This window comes from Pholcus phalangioides, unplaced genomic scaffold (genome assembly GCF_987345545.1).
Source record: "Pholcus phalangioides strain wild (caught in Gottingen) unplaced genomic scaffold, Ppha-v1.0 ptg000013l_1, whole genome shotgun sequence".
Lineage (NCBI taxonomy): Eukaryota > Metazoa > Arthropoda > Arachnida > Araneae > Pholcidae > Pholcus > Pholcus phalangioides.
In genome coordinates this window covers 35,633,249-35,652,646 of record NW_028301606.1, presented here as the reverse complement: position 1 = coordinate 35,652,646, position 19,398 = coordinate 35,633,249, and the positions used below count along the sequence as shown (strand labels likewise).

Here is a 19,398-nt window from a genome sequence, read left to right as displayed (position 1 = left end):
ATTTTAGTAACAGTAGTAATTTTCTGGACATATTTTTTTTATAAATTAATACTCTCTATAGATAGATACTCGTAGAACAACATCATTTATGTTACGTTGCGTATCCCTTTCTTGTGAATGAAGAAAGTTCTTTTATTCTAGACGATTTCTACCTATAATAATCATATAGACATACCTACATATAAATATATCTTTCCTTTGACCGGCTTCGGACTCGTAATATTTTTCTTATGTGCCATAAAATACTGGACAAACCTTTCGCGGCTCATTTCTCCATCTTTCCAAGCTTTTTTTTTACGGAGGGGTAAAAAGTGCGTGATATTCGGTAGAAAGGGATATGGGAAATGTTAGAGAAAACAGAACTGAAAAAAAAAGAAAAAAAAAATTCAAGGAAAGCAGGACTTTCCTACGAAACACATTGTTTGAAAGCGGCAGATCGACGCGTTTTGGCACGAATCCCGCATTTCTGGGAACCACCACCACCAGTAAAGAAGAAGAGGAAAAATGGTAAGAAATTGGGAGTTAGAAGAAAGCCCGAACGCTGGGTATATGAGGAGGCCGCTCTTGGGACTGAGTTGGGCATGGAGGGAAGAGTTGTTCACCCTGAGAAAGGTTCAGTTCCCTCGTAAGCAAATGGAAAAAAAAAAACAGGCAAAGACGGAGTGAGAGTGGTTAGAGTGAAGAAAAGACACAGAGAGTTCCCGGAGTACGGGCAACTTGCCAGTAGGAAAAGACTTCGGATATTGGCTGCATTCCATTTTCTGTGGGAGGGAGAAAAATCGACAGCAATGACGACTGCTGCTGCAATGCAATTGCCCTCTTAGGGTGAGCAGTTTCTTCTTCATCCCCCTATGCCTGTCTATGAGGATATACCGATATATCCTGATGAACAGTATAAGCGTTATAAACACAAACGAGCCAAACACATTGACTTTTCCATTCGAGTTACTGAGGTATTATGGATCGGCACAAATTACCCCAGTCTAGTATTCTGTCTGGTGGCCGATAAAAAAGTTCAGAAATGAGTACCAATTGACTTTAGAAGTTACGGAACTGAAAAGTAGGGAATTTCCGACTGGGATAAAAATGTTTAGGCAATACTTTAGAAAAAATACAACTGTCAAGAGGGATGCATCAAATGGGTTCAGTGCCATCTGGTGATCACAGATCTCCAGAATGATCCTACCAACAGAATTCTGGGGGAAAGAAGTGAAACTTTTTCGAGTTATTTTCTTTTTGGATTCATTTCGAAGTCAAGAAATAAAAGCCGATATATATATAAAGAGAAAAATGATTATTCCTCTTATGCACAGGGTGTTTTTAAAATAGGTTCTGTACTTGTAGGCCTCTGGCAAGCAATTTAGTGACTGAAGCTCTGAAATTTGGTATTTAGGCTACTCAGAGATTTCAGAGTGCCATAAATCTGAAACTTTTCTCACCAGATGGTAAGCATTGAAATATCGATGGGGGAAATTTCTTTGAGGTTATATATCAAGCAAATGAGGTACCCTGAATGCTATTACATGACAAAAAAATTGTTGTAAATATTAAAAAAAAGTAAGGACGTTCTCGAATACAGAGAACACATTGTATTCATTTGATCCACATAGATTAGAATAGGCTAGAAATGGCATTTATTGTTTTCCAACTATACCATCATCGTTAAAGAATGCATAGCAATATCTCTTCTCCACATGAGGGTATTTCATTCCAAAATGCAAAGGTTAACAATCGTCATTGCTTAGCTTGTCAACAAACAGGAGACGTTTATTTCGAGCCATTCTGCTGATGACTGTAGAAATTTTATAAACAGGTACAAGTGAAAATTGGATGCATAGGAGTTGCTTAAAAGCATAAAGGCGAAAACGAGCTCAAAATAAACGATGGTTACTTGAAAAATACAAAAAACTTATGTTGCTTGAGCAATACAGTCGAGTAAAGGGTAAAACTTAAATTTATGCTAATTTTCTGGTTTCAGACTTGCATAGTGTCAAAGCAGGCCTGAACAAAAGCCATTTATCGTTTGCAAAATACATTTCGATAAGAAAGAACGAGTTTTGGTAGAATTCTACAAAATATATCTGCTTATATATCTTTTTAGATGATCTGAATAGTCTAAATACTTCTTTTCTACAGCCTAAGTACCAAGTTTCACTAAAATATGATCGTTAGAAATCGAAACCCTCTTAGTAAAACACTCAAGTTATATTTGCTCTAGATTTTCAGTTATTGGTTATATTTTTGACAAAAATTAATTATTGCGAATATAAATGAGCTCACTATATGGAGCAGATTTATTGGAAAGAAACATAGATTTATAAGTATATTCAAAGGTAGTATGGAAATGTGTGTACCAACATCGACTCAATAAATATCCGAGACATTCTGATGTTTTAAATCTTTAAAACTTTAATATATACAGTATATATTTATGTAATTTTGTCATTTTTACGTCGATGCATGATTAAATTTGTTTTTGTTGACACCTGAATGATTAATGTCCTTCATGTCGATCCAATAGTTCCTCCTCGTTGGGTAATTGAGCCATCGGATGTGTTTGTAGTCAGAGGGAAGACTATAATCGTCGATTGTCAGACTGAAGGATTTCCTCAACCACGGGTGAGATGGAGGAAAGCTGAAGGCAAGTTCTGTGTGCTTACGAATTTCTCTACAAAATATTATGAAAAAAAATCTGTCGATTGATGTAATTGACATCTTAATGATTTACAAATTTATACGAAAAATCTGTCAATAAAAATATATATTACAGGTAAAAGTCCAAGGGAATTTAAGTCCATCGTCAGCAGCCCGCACATAAAAGTCTTTGAAAACGGATCACTGGCCATCGCCAACGCTCGGGAGAGCGATGCTGGATATTATTTATGTCAAGCGACAAATGGGATCGGTCAAGGACTTAGTAAAGTTGTGAACCTCAAAGTAAACGGTTCGTATAAGCTCAGTTTTCAAATCGATGTCTTGAATTTTATCCGCTTTTAATTTATTATCTGTGCCGCCCGAACCCAGTTTGGGCAAAAGAAAAGTACTACATTAGTATAGTACGAAAATATCTGTGATCAAATTGTTTTCATGAATAACAAATTGAGTTCGTTCATATTTTTTGATATAACGCGCCACATTAAACAGGTAAAACTGATTTCAATTTTTGGTGCATTTTTTTGAAATAAATTCCACAGGTAAGGTAAGTAAATAATACGGAAAATTCGGGCGCATGCAGCAACTTGGCCACATAAAATAGAAAAATACATCTTCAGTGGTTGAATATCCACCACCGAGACAAATTTTCTGACAAAAACTTAATTGATATATTATGTTATGTATGTGGGAACCATTCAGTCAAAAATTAATAATGTTTGGTGAATTTAGTTTCGGATGATTAATTTATTTTCGAACGCATTTCGTTTCTTATTTTACGGACTAATTGAAAAAAAAAAGTATTTTTTCCTGCAATATTACTATCATCATCATATTTTTCGTTAATGTGTAACAACCCACTTCCATCGATCGAATTTCCAGACACACTCGTATTTACTGAAAATGAACCACATTCAGCGAGAAAAAAAAAACGCCCTATTATCAGACAATATTAGTTAATGCTTGCAGCTATTAGTCTTTATTTTTAGGATATTGTTGAATTTCGTCTGTATTGAAGCCATGTGGTTTCGGATTAAATGGGTTCATAATGTAATTTGATTCGGGGAAAAAAATTAGAATGATACATCCACAATATTGAAACGAGCAAAATGATAAATCATTCGTAATGCTTGGTAATTTCTCAATATTTTATCGTTTTCATATTGATTTTCTTAGTTTTAAAACTGGTGTTTTTCAGAAAATGAAGCAAAGCTGTAAAATTTGGTATTACAACTTGAACAAGAAAGTTCAGAGAATACGCACCTTTGAGGAGGAATAAAGGATGAAAATGAAATAAAGAGAATAAATAATATTATGTACCTCCTCTAAGATGATTACTATCATATCACATTTGAGAAATAGCAAAAATTAAAACACACGCAAAAAATGATTTAAATATTTTGTCAAATATAGTTTTTGTATCTTTAAAGATTCAAAGGTTTATGAATTATTGATAAGCAACTAAAATTTATTATTTTTATCATGGCTTTAAAATTTTTCTCAAAATTTAAAATCACTCCACGATTGTAAAACGCCATTAAGTTGAAAACATTATGCATCTATAACTTTAGAATCCTCTATCAGAGAAATTCATGCATTAATTTTAATATGAAGAAAATATGTGTTAGCTGGAGAACTTAAAATTTAAAATACTCAATGAATCTAGGTTTCAAATACACATATTTGAATAATTTAATATATATATATAAATATTTTTGCTTCTCATATATGTGGATGTTTTATTCCTTATAATACAAGGATTATTCTGAATAGCGAGCCATGGTTCAGACTGCACTACAAAATACAGAGAGATATATTTTTAGTGACAATTACTATTTTTTTCCATAGTTAAAGGATAAAAGGAAATTCGAGTTGAAACAGTATTCACATTACTTAATTAATCCGTTATAATATTGCGAGAAAGGAAATTAATCCTCACTATTCAGTTCATTAATCCAAATGTAATACAATACAAGAAAAAACGAGAATTATTCATTCCAATCTACTAGTAAAGTATACTCATTACCTTTTATTAGTAATTATCTCTGTTAGAGAGTAAAATAGACAAAAAAATATAAATGGATATATTCAGGGGAAAGAACCAAAAACTTTATATTAATGTACGCGTCTTTACGTGACAATTTTTCCTACGAATATCTTTGGAAAAAAAGAAGAAGAAATTTTTACTAATTACAATAATTACTATTCATTACGGGATCTTTTCTCATTCCATGCGGATCGCTATAATACATGTTTTTATCTTTAATGCTATGCTATGAGGAGTAGAATAATGATTAAAAAAAATATATCAGAGAAAAACACTAGGGAAGAAAGATAAAAAATTCGAATAATGAATCTGAAATAATGAAAAAAAATATATATCTAAGCTGCGTATTAGCATAGGGAAACGAATTTCAAATGCTAAAAGGGTATTTTATTTGATTTTTTTTCCCTTGGTAGAAACCAAAAAAAAAGGAGTTCAGAAAGGAAAAATAAAGAAAAGAGACGAAAGAGAGCATCGCATTAGCTCGTTTTAAATAATAAAATCTAGATACGAAAAAGTAAATGTCCCGTTAATGAAGCGAGAGAAACAGGAGAGTGAAGAAGAAGGATATGGAAAGAAGCCTAGTTACTCCTTGGGATAGAATAAGAATAAAAAAAAAAAGCTTCCCATGGTGTGCATCTAGAATCATCTCTGTATGGGTGACGCTAGGGGATGGTGTGTTGTCCTTCCAAAAACATATATATATATATATATATATGTATAAAAAAAAGGAAATAGGAATAGCAAGAAAAAATAAGAATCTGGAGGATACTGGAAGGGAATGTTCTTAAAGAGACTGATCCGTATCATTACCCACGGGCTAGCGATGGACCATTTGGAAAACAATGCGCGGTCGTAACAGGCCTTTTCCCCAAGACGGCGGCGAAGATAGTATCCAGAGGAGAAAAAAAAAAAATCCCGAAAAATAAGAAAAACTCTCTCTCTCTCTCTCTCTTCTCCAATAACGCGCAAACAAAGGGAGGAGTAGATTGAGAAGAAAAGGCATGTAAGGCATATAAAAGAAAAGAAATGGTTTGTGTTTGTCTTGTTCTTGCTTTCTTTTGGAATACCAGTCTCGTGATCCAGAAAGTAACGCTTTGGAGCTCATTTTCCAGCTTTTTCTTGAGGGAAGAAGAGAATTCTTATGGTCCGTCGATCGAAAGTTCGTTCTTCAAATTCAATGTATCCGTTCTAAATACCGTAAAAGCGACCTTGAAGGGGGAAAAATAAAATAAAATAGTAGTTTTTCTGGGAATTTTTTAGATGTACTTAAAGTGAGTGAAAGATTCCCTTCTCGATGAGAAGAATTCACATCTTTTAAGAAGAGTTTTTTTTCCCCCGTGGACTTTCTCACGAGAGATTTCTCCTAATGGTCATTTATTTAATTTTAGAAGTTTGGGACAATAAATTTATATGCACTGAAACATTCTCACCACGATTAATTCCTTTACAACATACATGCTCAACCCATGACCAGCGGGCCAAATGTGGCCCTCGGAGTCATCTGATGTGGCCCGTGACCTCAAACAAAATTTTGTAAATATGAACTAAGCCGCGCATTTCCAGATCGCTCGAGTGACCCGCGGTGCATGCAGTTTCACATAACTCGAGTGACCCGTGACATATTCACAAATTATTTAAGTAGCCCGTGGCACACTCCCAGGTGACTTGAGGGCAGTTCCAGACCATTTTAGTGAATTGAGGGACAGTTCCAGACTATTTTAGTGAATTGAGGGACAGTTCAGACCATCTTTGTGATCCAAGGCATAATTACAGAACTTTTTAGTGTGTGATCCAAGACACAGTTCCAAATCGCTCAAGTTGAACGCACCACAATCTCAGATCACTTGCGACCCCAGCGCATTTACAGACCACTTAAGGGACCTGCGGCACAGTTCCATATCACTTTAGTGGCATTCGGCACAGTTCCAGATCATTTGAGTGACCCGCATCGCAGTTCCAGATCATTTGAGTGACCCGCATCGCAGTTCCAGATCGCTTGATCTTCCGCTATTTACAGATCTATGCGGCATATTTAGAGAGCACTTCAGTGGCACAAGGCACAGTTCCAGATCACTTGAGTGACCTTTGGCGCTGGTCAAGATCATTTAATTAATTAAGTAACCCACGACACATGATTTCAAATCAATGAAGTGCCCACACTCTACTAAAGGTCAACACCTTGGTGTACAACGAATATTTTCCAAAAATTGTTTACTCAGGCGCACTTTTTATACTCTAAAACGCTTTTATCAGTTTCGTGATCGGGAGAGTAATGCTTTGGAGCTCATTTTTCCCAGCTTTTTCTTTAGAGAGAAGAAGAGAATTTCTATGGTCCGTCGATCGAAACTTCGTTTTTTAAATTGAATGTATCATTATAAATACCATAAAAGCGGCGACCTTGAAGAAGGGGAAAAAAATAGTTTTCCCGAGAATTTTTTAGATGTATTTAAACTGAGTAGAAGATTCTCTCGATGAGAAGAATTCACACCTTTTAAAAAAATTAGTTTTTTTACGTGAATTTTCCTCACGAGATATATCTCCTAATGGTCATTTATATCGTTCCGATCAACTTCGGAGAGAGAAGTTTGAGGCTATAAATTTATATACGTCTGTATAAATATTGATACCAGTGCAATCAGTTCAATACCAGTTCTCATTTATACCTCAGAATCAATGTAGAAAATTCTAATTGATAATTTTTTTTTTTCAAGATATGGTTCATTAGAATGGAAAAAATAATGAGATTTTTTGTGCAAAAGACACGTCTTTTCAAAGAACTACTAAGCCTTATCTTCAGACGAGATAAATCTTCGTGACAGTTACCAAACGTCGTGATAAAACTTGATAAAGGACACTATTAAGCTTCTTTTTAGATACCCTCAGACTTATTCGGGCCGACATTTCTCACTTCATTTATAAAACATAGTACAGACACTTTACAAGTATTTTATAGCAAAGTTCTTTAAAATAGGAAAAAAAAAGTATTATCCGATTTTATATAAAATAACTAGAAGAAAAGTGGACTGCCTGTATGTAAAATAAATAGCTGAACCCTTTTTTAAACATAAAAATAAAAACTTATTAGATAAAGTAAAAATATACGTCGAAAGCTAATGGGGGAGTGAAGAACATACAAATACAAATTCCACAACAGACAAAATGCCCAACGAAGTAAAGGGAAAAAAAGATGCTCAAAACATAAAAATATCATACATAACAAAAATACAACCCAAAATAAGAGCAGTTATCACGAGAAAACAAATCCACACAAAAATAAAACTAATATAAACTAATGGTTATGATAAAATAAACCTTACGACATACTCAGTCCAGGGCGAACTAAGCCCCTCGAAAAGTGGAAGGATCACTTTAAGAGAACGCGGAAACACCTTTTGAGAATTAAACCCAGCATTCTATTCGTCTTTTTTACCCACATGGGCAATTTTCAGAAAACCTAAGCCGTTCGTCAATGAGAATTTCGGAATCGGTGATCCTAAAGGTATTTGCATTCTGGAAAGTAATACCATTCGACTCGTAAGTGAAGAGCAAAAATATGTGTATTGTTGGGAGAGACAACTATAATAAAATAACTCAAGCTAGAGACGGCTGCGGTGTTTCTAATAGAATGCGAAAGAAAACAAATATTAAAGTGGGACACCACAAAAAATATGAACACTAGCTGAATTCAGTATTATCGGAAATGCCAGACCAGAAGAAATAGATAAAAAATATTTCATTGAACGATTCGATGGCCGGTGCATACACGGGGTGATTTGAACCGATATAGCCCAGATACTTTAAGGAGAGAGCACACCATAACGCATCTTCTGTACAGAAATGCATAGACTGAAATGACGCTTTAGGTTCTAGCAATCCTTCTGATGCACTATTAGATTAGAAAACTTCTAGATGATAACTAAACACACGAACTGTAACGTGATTTTTCTTTAAAGCACATTTCTTAAATCTTCTTACTGGTATGCCAAAAAAAATTGTGTAAATTGCAACATTGATCCTAGAAATTTTGGTCATAAATTTGTGGCTGGGGTTTTTGCATATGTCGGACATTCTAATGAGTTCTGAAAAAGTGAAGCGGTAATTTTTAATTATGGCAACTCGAACAGTCCCCGTTACCGGTGAAAGAATTATGAGCAAGTAAAGTTCACCAACTCAAACTTTTTCATCTGTGGCACAAAACCTACAAAATGATCAACTTCTCGACTAACGGGTTTAGTTTTCAAAACTAGGGAAACCCACACCGGTCCTGTATTTCTAACAGGACTGTAACTGGATTTGTACGGCTTCTCGGAAGCCCTTCGAACCAAGTTTGGGTCGTGACCCACAGGTTACCACATCGCAAGTGGGCAGAGGCTTACTGAGGGAGGGGGCATAGAGGACCATGGCCCCAAAGCCGACCAAAAATTTCAAAAAAAGATAGTTTAATATTCCGGTGAAAAAAAACTTGAAATAACGGAAGAAAAAATACCTTTTATATGCTATTTCAATGAATTTATGTCAATTTAAATCCTTCTCAAAATTTTCCGAGAAGAACATTTTTGTGATTCCTCCAACGGTCGACCCTGCGTTGATCCGGCCCTACAAGCAGGGCACTATGATCTCAGTCGCACCTCTTCTGACTGGAATTTAAAACTCGTTGCTCAGCTGCAGAGAGTTGCCAAGTGTGGAATCTTTTGCCACATTTTGAAAACGGAGGGGGAAGGAACAGTGTTGGAATTAAAAAAATTTTTCCTTTTTTTCCTCTTTGTTTAATTTTTATTGGTGAACAATATACGTACGGTATATACAGTAAGAGAGTATTTCTCTTCTGTGTCTTATCTGCTGATTGGAAAGGAAATACAAAAAAAGGTAGAATTTTTTTTTGTATGGAAATGAAATTTTCTTCGACAGGGTTGGAATATCATTCTAGTGTTGTGACTAGAAGAAAAAGATGTAACAATTTCATTATTGTAGGTGAAAATTGTTAGCATAAGAATTGTTAAAAACACACTTGTAACTATAGTAGGAAAAAAATGGGTGTTTTAGGACTTACCACTCTAAGAACATACGTAGCGTAAGTTCAGAATTACCCCGATTATTAATATCAGTTCGTGTATAGGTGCTTAATGATTCCGATTTGATTTCTAGACTATACACAGTGAATAGATACAGCGTCAATCCATATTAGTTCATCTTTCACCATATCGTGACAAAATCAGGCAAGCATCCCGAAATCTGACAGGCGGAGTGTATGCATAAATTTAAGGTCCGTGTACGCGTCAAGCAAAAGGCACATGTAAAGCAAGGTGCGACAGTACTGTCATCTGCCTTCGATGCAGATGAATCTATCACGTTGATGCCTTATTAGGAAATGCGTCTTAGTAAAGTTTGAGTAGTTCGCCTGATATTTGATGGCACAGATGCAATGAATTTCTCATCCTTCACCGAGGAAACGGACTCGGACAATGCACTTCCTCCCTTTTTCGTAGGCGACATCTGGTTGAACTTGCGCGAAAACGGCAAACACGGCTCGCAGCTTCATACGATGCATCGTAGACATTTGGCACATCTTATCACGGTTCAAGATAAGCAGCGAGTGATATTTATATACAGGGCAGTAAGGAAAGTCCCTAGGCCACATTTTACTGGAAAAACATTGATCCTAGAGGCATACTTCCAATTAGAAATGTTATCTAAATAACGTGTAGACCTCAGATACGTCAACATTGCAAGGGGTTGTATGGTTATTAAAATACAAAAACTAACTTTTTATACGGACACCCTGTCCTCAAAAACCAAATTAGAAAGTTGTTGCATTGTCTCTCCTGAGGCCAATAAAAACATTCCACATTTGTAAGTGCAATATTCACTGAGATATTCAAATTCAAAAATTGGAGAAATATTTGGTAAGAAAAGCGTAAATAAGGAAAAGAAGCGTGGATCAGTTAGTTTACGCTGTTTTTTTACCAACTTTTCTCTGGTATTTGATTTCAAATATCTCAGCGAATATTGCACTTAAAACGTCGAATTTTTTTTAGTTGGCCTCAGAAGAAACAGGGCAACAACTTTCTGAGATTTTGAGGAAAGGGTATCCGTATAAAAGTTAGTCTTTGTATTTTAATAACCCTACAACCCCCTTGATCAACAGTCCGCCAGTAAAATGTGGCCAAAGCGACTTTCCTTACAACCTTGTATATATTATTTTTGCGAGTGTTTAATAATGTTTTTGTGATTTGAATCCAAAATCGTAATTATCTCAGTGTTTCCATAAGTGAAAGCTGTGATATGCTAGCTAATGTTAGTCGTTTTGAATGTCACAACATCGTGAAGTACATTAATTATATGATATGATTGTTTATATTGCAGTTGCCGCACATTTCAGATCAAAATTCACCGCAGAAATGGTCAGAAAGGGTCACAACACCCGTCTAAAATGCGAAGCTCTTGGTGACAAGCCAATAACAGTTGCTTGGATGAAAGACAAGGTTGCCATCAAGACACAAGCTAATCATAGGTACTCAAACCCAGTTTTCATTGTTAAACATATAACATTGTTGTATCGAAAGAGAGAGATTCGGACTGCACAAATAAATAACATTCACATTTTTTAGTGATATATATATTTAAATATGAGAAATATATATTTGGTGATTATGAAACACTACTTTTAATTTTTTTTGATGATTATAATTTAAAAGATGATAGGAGTCTGAAACCTGAATAAATAAGGATCCCTGTCGTTGCATTGACAAATGTATGGTGTTTTAACAGTAAATACCCTCTCGAAAAAAGGTATTTTTAAAAAATGATATGCATGGTGCTCTATGAAAGAGTAGAGTGATCTGAAATAGATGGTTCAAAGTGAAGAAAACTAACTAAAAGCGATAAAAAAAATTTGGTGAGTTTATGACAATGAAAGATAGTTTCATAGTTTACCATAGTTGTTGATGATGGTGGTGTCAGTGTATTTGCAAAAAAGTCACTGGTGCAATCTTCTTTTTCTGTCTCGGAACAGTCATTTGGACCCAAAGAGAACCAGTAAAATGTTCCCAGACACCTCTCCTCTTCTGTCTTCCTCAAATTTCCATTTTGAAGAGATATTCTAATCCAACTCACAGATGACATTCATGGTATTAAATATTAGCATCTTTGAAAAAAAATAGCGTCCCATCTAACTGGAGAGAATCGCGATCCGAGAAATGAGTGCAACACAATAAAATGCTAAACTTGTGACGTATATTGTACTTAGTTTTAAACTATTAACAACTATTCAAGTAATGGATAAAAGAACTTTTATAAATGTAATTATACGACCGAGCGACGCTGACTGTAGAGCACTGTTTCTTAAATATTTTTAAGCCCGTTCCCCCCCGACCATACTTTTTTTTATTCTCTTATCTTATCCAGAGCCCATTCCACCCTCATCCAGGAGCGAGAACCTTCCTACTCGTTGAATTGGTATTTTGAGTAAATTTAAAATGAAAATAAAATAAATAAGGACCTTTGATTTAGTGATGGTTCTGGAGAAGGGACTGTGACAGTGGCCGGGGTTCTGTACATAAGGATACCATCGCAACGTCATGGAACCTCGGATAAAATGATGTTCTGAGGGTACCTTGCTTAGTTAGGAGTAACAACTTACATATTTACTTGCGCTCGAAAAAATCATGGTACCAGATCTCCTCATGTAGGCTCCCTAACAAAATTTAGGCCCAGACCATACCCAGATGAGCTCATGGGGTAAGATGACCCTGAATAGATAGAGGACCATCTTAACAGCACCAGGGTTCCCTATCTCGGTGGAAGACCCTCCCTACCAATTTACGCACTTATTCTCGAGGAACATAGCACATCTCTTTATAATTAGTCCCCCCATGTAGTGGAGATTCCTGGGTTGTGTCTGGTTAGCCACCGGCGTAAAAATGAACCCGACTGTATGGGCAGTTCTGCTGAGGATTGTGCAATTAGTCGAACCTCTTTCCAGCATATTTCCCTTAAAAGGTACTATCCTCTTTGTGCTGAGAGGGATTGATTGAAATATTGAACTTCAGGACCAGCTGTATGCCTCTAGGGGCAGGACAGCAATATATATGATTGATCACACGAATTTTGTTTTCTACTCAGCCGCCTATTATTGTTCTCCTTCAACTTGATTTCCCTTCATGGTCACTTAAAATATTTCAGGTGGCCACGGATTAAGATACACTGCTGCAGAGCATCATGGGAATATTAGGAGGTAGTTCATCCCTGTTCCACTTGGCGACAATATTTGAAGGCGGGGAAAACCCAGTATTCCATATCTCCCGACCGTTCCGTAATATTTGCACACTTTCCACATCATTTATCAAGCCAATAATGATCATACGTGTATGGTTCCCAGAAGCTTCACATTGAATTACAATTAAAGTAAATCAAATAGCCAAAACTTATTGACTTCCTTTGTTCCATTGCTATTCAGATACGAGATGGTGGAAACAGAATCTCGAGAAGGAGTCGTTTCGGAGATTATAATCAGAGAAGCTGACCGGAGAGATTCGGCTCTATTCAGCTGCATCGCATCCAATGCTTACGGCAAAGACGACACAAACATTCAACTCATTGTCCAAGGTTAGCTTCACGTTTTCTTCTTGAATGAGTCGGTATAGTTGTTTGTTTCTATGAATCAATGCCATTGTTATGTGCTTCCTCATTCAAATTATAAAGAGTTAAAACTACAAAAGATGATGCAAAGCATAGTTTTGATACCGATTTCATTGATATTTTTGAGAACCAATAAATTAACTTATGAGATTACTAAAAATATATTTTTTCTTGAATAAAATTATTTCAGAGCCGTTATTGAAACTTCAGATTTTAGCTGTAAATTCCATATGGTATTTTATCGATAGTATGAACTTATATAAGATTCACATAAGTAATATTCACATAAGCCAATACGACCAAAATATCTTATATCATATTCCAAAACACCATATTGGGTGATTTTTCTGGAGTTTGAAAGAAGATACTTTATTATGGATGGATTTCTCAGGTAAGGTTTATGACCCGAGAAAAGACGAGAATGATAGTTTGAAACTGAGAGAATTATAGTTTTATCTCGAGAACTTCAGCTCGTTATAATAATAAACACCAGATGGCTTGCAGCTGTGAAAAGACTTTCTATAGGAAGAAAATTCAAAACACAAATCGGGTGATTTTTTTACTACAAATTTTCGTGTATTGAGCACGGAAGATTGTCCAAAACAGAAACATCTCCTGACCCAATATCTTCAGATCTGATTTCCCCTTGTTATTCTTTTGTTTTGTGAGGTGAGCTGGAGAATTGCCACGAGTTGAGCCCCAACTTTAATTAAAGTTTTTGAATTTTAAAAATCATGGTGTATTTAAAAAATCGCACATCATTTTTCTATAACTTTCTACTATGTTTCGAATACATCTTCGCTCAATAACACTTGCGGGGGGGGGGGGGACGAGGTAGCCCAGGTCGATAAGATACTCGCCTAAAGTACAAAAGGATGTTTAGAGGTGTCGTGAGTTCGATACTCAGTTCGTCCTTGGCAGAAACTTTCCTGACACGGGGTCACAACTGAAACGCCGACATATCGCAGGGAGTCCCCTGTCGAGGGGTTAGCGCACTAATTTCTTTTTGAATATAAAAAAATGGCTGTCGTTCGAAATCGACAATAAATTGTAGGTCCCGATCTAATTAGCACTCGTGTGCAGAAAATGACCGTGGTGCGACTAAGTGATCAAACCACACTTAGATCGGCCTTCCACTAGAAGCCACTAGGATTGAAACAAGTCTCGGAACAAGTCACGTATATGCGCGAGAGCGCTATAGTAGTCTTGCGCATTCATGCGACTTGTTTTTGCTCATAGTAGCTTTCAGTGGTCGACCGGCTTTAAGGTGAAGCAACTGCACTCTTGTTCACAGATTTGGAGCATCCAACTGCGACTGTCTCTGTTTCGTCTTCAAATACCGATACCTTATTTTGTGTTCTTGTGAGAATTCAGATATGAATCGGCCACATTTTTTTCCTTTTTCACAATGCTATTCTAAATTTTTAGAATTCAATTTTAAAACTTCAGTAATTGTGATAGCATTTGATTCCTTCATGCGCTTATTGCTATTTGGGGATCGGATTATACACCTATAGCGATAGGTTTTTCCTCACATAAATACTGTCAAACGGGGTTATAATGACGTCGAAGTTTCTATAAAATTTTGTCGTTATAACCGAGTTGTTGTAACTTGAGTTATAACTGAGGTTGATGTTTTCAAGACACCTTTCAATAATGAGAAATGTAATAAGATGCAATCAAATATTACATTATACACCCGAAATTTCTTCATGATTAGGGTGACCATAATTTACGGAGAAAAATGCGGGAAATTAGGATCATAAGCACTGAAATCGCCGTCTCGTCTAAATGACAGCGAAATAGCTCGTTATTGCTTATAAAACAGTTTCGGTACATATATCTTCACTGAATGAAACTGTATTTATCCTCTTCAAACCTGAGACAAAACTAACCATTAAATTTTTTTTCGATTGATTTGTGTTTGTTATATGTCAAATAAACTTTAAAAAGGAAAAAAAAATTGTGAAAAATTAATTAATTAATTTGGGTCGTTTACTTTACTGTTACCATTTTTGTTGGATACCCTTACGCATATCTTATGTCTTAACTTGAAAAAAATAAACATTAAAACTATTTAAAAACCATTAAAAAATTTAAAAACTGTTAAAACTGTAATAACACATACATGCACTTCTGGAACGAAGAGGTTATGAAAAAAAAAATATATATTTATGTATTTTCAATATATATCAATATACAAGTCAGAGCGTAGGGACGTAATACGTTGTATATTTTTTTTCATCGTTAGTTATCACTAAAATAACAGACAAATATGTAGCGAATGTCAGTGATAAGCTGTGGTTTTTGAAATTATTTAAAAAAAATGTCATAAAAACGGGAGCAAAAGGTAAAAAAAATATGTCGTTATATCCGAAGTCGCTGCTTTTTCATCAACTTATAAGCAAGGTAATATCATTAACATTAACAAAGGGAAATATCATTAACATTATTTTCCATGGGAATCAGCCGTCACCAACAATTATTGACGATATAGCCAAGGTGTCGTTACAACCGAGGTCGTTTTAACCGAGTTTGACTGTAACCTAATAGAATGGCATATACACATGTAATGCAACAACACTAACAGCTTGTATAGCAAATGTCCTTTACCCTTCAGCTTAACCCTATGTCTGTTGTTCCCCCCAGCAACGGCGTAATTTGCAGAGTCTGATGAAAATGAATCAATTCTGGTGAAAATTGGTCTCAGTTGCAAAATTTTCTATCGGGAATTACTTATAACGTCTGAAAATAAAGAACCGATATGGACAATTATTTTCAAGGACAGGAGACGTATCCGCAAACGCCTCACGTGGCTCAATACCAGTGAGAAGATAATGTGACACAAAATGCACTATATTTCCTTCATCTGCACCGGCATATTCTTAACTTCTGAACTTTACTCACAAAGAGCAACTGTTGAAAGCTGCAAATTACCTGGTGTTAATGATTATAAGAAGAGCTCAATTTCTTACCAAAATAAAAGCTATTATTCTTGGTCTGGTTTTTTTTAATTTTTAATCGCAAAACGCCCTCAATGACCAATGTATCTCTCACTTTCCAATTTCTTCTGTTCAATAATATAAAACTTATACTTTGGAAATCATCAGGCACAAGTGAGTTAAGAAAAAACAAAAACCATGGTTCTTTTAAAGAAAAAAAAACAACCAGAATTACGGCAACGGCTTTTATTCCAAGCAGATATTGGCCATGATGTCTGGTGTCCGTCGACATCATCTCTGAATGTTGTAACTTGACAACACACTGTCAAAACAATCTTTTCCTTATTGGAGATAAGGAGGTGAAGAAAAGAAGAAAAACGTTGTTTCTTCAGAAATTTATCGAAGTAAGAATAAGAAAGAAGCAGATGAACTGGATGTCATCGTGTAAAATTTTTTAATCGATTTACTTGTAATGATGACTAGGGTATGTTCCAAAGTTCTCGTGCGTAAAAATAAACAATTTTTTTGAATTCTTTCTTTTTTGGTGCCCATGTTTATCTTCCAATTAATTTGGATGAATTTAATAAAGAGAAAATTATTCGTATTAAATCAACTGAGGAGATTACATTTCTTTTGTTTTTTTGTCGATGTTCGGGAAAAAAATATCCATTTATCTTCGATATTCTTCTTTTGATAATATTATTTAACACAACGAATCAAGCAGCTGTATTCATGCAGCAATCATGTATTTCCAGAATAACTATAAGCAGAATTTTCGTTTAATTGAAACTTTTTATTATATGTTCGGCGTTATTATGGCTAGCTTTTTTTTTCATTATGGGCGCTTAAGGAACTTACGAGAGTTGTGGATTGATGATGTGCTTTGGAGTATAAATTCACTATTTTCGAGTACAGTATCTGTGCATTCTCATTAAAACAACTCCTTTTCCACGCTTGCAATATGCTAGAAAATTTTGACAGTTTCTCCATACGGCTGTGCACTTGGTCATTTCCAAAACGGGATTTCATTACTACAATATGCTAACGTAATCTCGTGTTGAAATCGCTAAGTACATTTTCTAATCATTACCTCTTTGACAAACTTAATCCCCTGTCATTATGAGAATAAGGATTTGCGTTTCCATTAGAGTTTGAAGTCGAAAAGCGTCTAGTCACGAAATTCACAAATTACGAATTGATTTTCTATTGGATATGCATGTATGTATGTCACCAAATACACAATATTCTCATATACAGGGTGGTCCGGGACTCCAACGAAATACTTCTAGGGGCGATCTACACGTCAAGACAAATGATATACATAAGAAATCTAGCTTATGTACCACATGTGTTTATTCTATTGTTTGTTTTAGAGCCACCATCGGCTCCTCAAGAAGTCCGCATGGTCGAAACGACGAGTAGAAGCGTCAAGCTGTCCTGGAACGCACCCGCCTATAACGGAAACAGTCCGATAACACAATACACGATCCATTATAAGGACGAAAATGGTAATTATATAAAACATATTATCTAATTTTATGAATTATTAAAGCAATATTAATAATAAATGAGAAGGTGTTTTTGCATAATTTCCATCATTACATTATTGCTAATTAAAAAATATTTTTGTTGCTTTTAATCTTTCATACAGCATGAGATTTTTATTATTATAAAATAACCATATTTAAAAATAAATGCGAACATTATATATCGTGTTCTTTTTCTATTATTTTGCAGTTATAGAATATTAAATGTCTTAGTCGAGACTAAATTCTGATTTACGGAAAATTTAAAATTTAGTATCATTAAAAACGCTTTTCTACGGAACATCTTCAGTGTGAATTCTCGATCATTTAAAGGTTTGAAGAATTGAGAAGAAAACATGTCATTGAGATAATGGATTCAGATAGAAATGATAAGTTTCATCTCTTTCTTTTTGTGAGAAAAAATATTTCAGAAAACTTATTAATATTTTTCTCGAAAACAGTGACGTATCGATTAAGTAATTATCGATAGTTAATGACTGAATACGTTGTAGAGAAGTTTGGAAAATTATTATAGGATTTTAAAGCGAGTTTATGGATATTTTAAAACATATCTCCAGTTATAATTTGAATGCCGTTAGCTTTGAACAACTCTTTGTTAAAACGATATAGCATATATATTTGAAATATAGCATATATATTTGAAATATAGCATATATATTTGAAATATAGCATATATATTTGAAATATAGCATACATTTCTACAGATTTACACTTTTTAAATACACCCCAGGGAGAGCCATAATTATTTTTATTCTACTAAGAAAATCTCTGTTTCACTATGAGTGAACGTGATCGACCATTCTTTAAGTGATCCAGCTCGTATAAGATCCTTAATCTTACATCTGAGAGTCTCCGGATCAATCAAATATCCTGTGCAGAATACCTAAGAATGATTTAAGTGGTTTAACGAATTTTTCATTTCTGAAATAGTGGGGACTAAAAACTCTTTGCAAGAGTTTCATGTTAGAAGAGGAATATTTCATTGGTTTTTTTTTTTGGTTTCTCTTGTGGCTACAATATAGGAAAGTGATTGTTCCATTGTCGGTGAGATGGCAGCTATTCTGTCGTGTAGGACTCGCATCGCAAAGACCCAGGTTCGAACACGACTAACGGCATAGCGGTCATCACTTGGTTTTACATGGTTTTCTAAGGCGTGAATGAGAGTTGGTTTTCCATTTTAAAACGTCCTTCCGCAGAGATCAATCAGATCTATGCAACATGCGAAATACCCTGCTGAGTTGTTTACCTCTGAATTTGGAAGGCAGTGACAGTATCCGAGGATGATGTCACTCCCCGCTATCCGTACGAAGGTTTTTTTTGAGACATTCGTTCCGATTGTGATATTTTTCGTGGCCTTTGTAGTATAGTGCGTTCACCCAGAAAGTGAAAGGACGTAGGTTCAATTCAACACAAAGGCAGTTGAATTTTCTCTCTCTTTCCTAAATATATCTTTGCATCAGCCAGCTGTTAAAAACCTTCGTATGGATGAAAGTATTTCTTTAAAACATGACAAAAATTTCTCGGACATAAACTTCATGTTAGGCATACAACACATACACAGCACATTCCAAAA

The 19,398-nt window shown here is 35.1% G+C and overlaps 1 protein-coding gene and 1 long non-coding RNA gene across 4 annotated transcripts in view; one reads left to right on the top strand and one right to left on the bottom strand.

The window, feature by feature from the left end:
• LOC149078994 (cell adhesion molecule Dscam1-like) overlaps positions 1 to 19,398 on the top strand; it is a 260,024-nt gene that overhangs the window by 149,315 nt on the left and 91,311 nt on the right. For both annotated transcript variants that reach the window (XM_089241240.1, XM_089241239.1), the window contains exons 10-14: positions 2,522 to 2,641; positions 2,771 to 2,944; positions 11,063 to 11,210; positions 13,155 to 13,303; positions 17,652 to 17,786. In XM_089241240.1, coding sequence (XP_089097366.1) covers positions 2,522 to 2,641; positions 2,771 to 2,944; positions 11,063 to 11,210; positions 13,155 to 13,303; positions 17,652 to 17,786 — 726 coding nt within the window. The remainder of the gene's footprint in view (positions 1 to 2,521; positions 2,642 to 2,770; positions 2,945 to 11,062; positions 11,211 to 13,154; positions 13,304 to 17,651; positions 17,787 to 19,398) is intronic.
• Positions 1 to 19,398, bottom strand: part of LOC149078995 (uncharacterized) — a 75,698-nt gene that overhangs the window by 4,487 nt on the left and 51,813 nt on the right. Inside the window, exon 3 of one of the 2 annotated variants that reach the window (XR_016193873.1) lies at positions 2,588 to 2,668. The exons of the other annotated variant lie outside the window; for it this stretch is intronic. This is a non-coding gene — a long non-coding RNA (uncharacterized LOC149078995). Of the gene's footprint in view, positions 1 to 2,587; positions 2,669 to 19,398 lie in introns of those variants that run through there. 2 annotated transcript variants of the gene reach the window in all.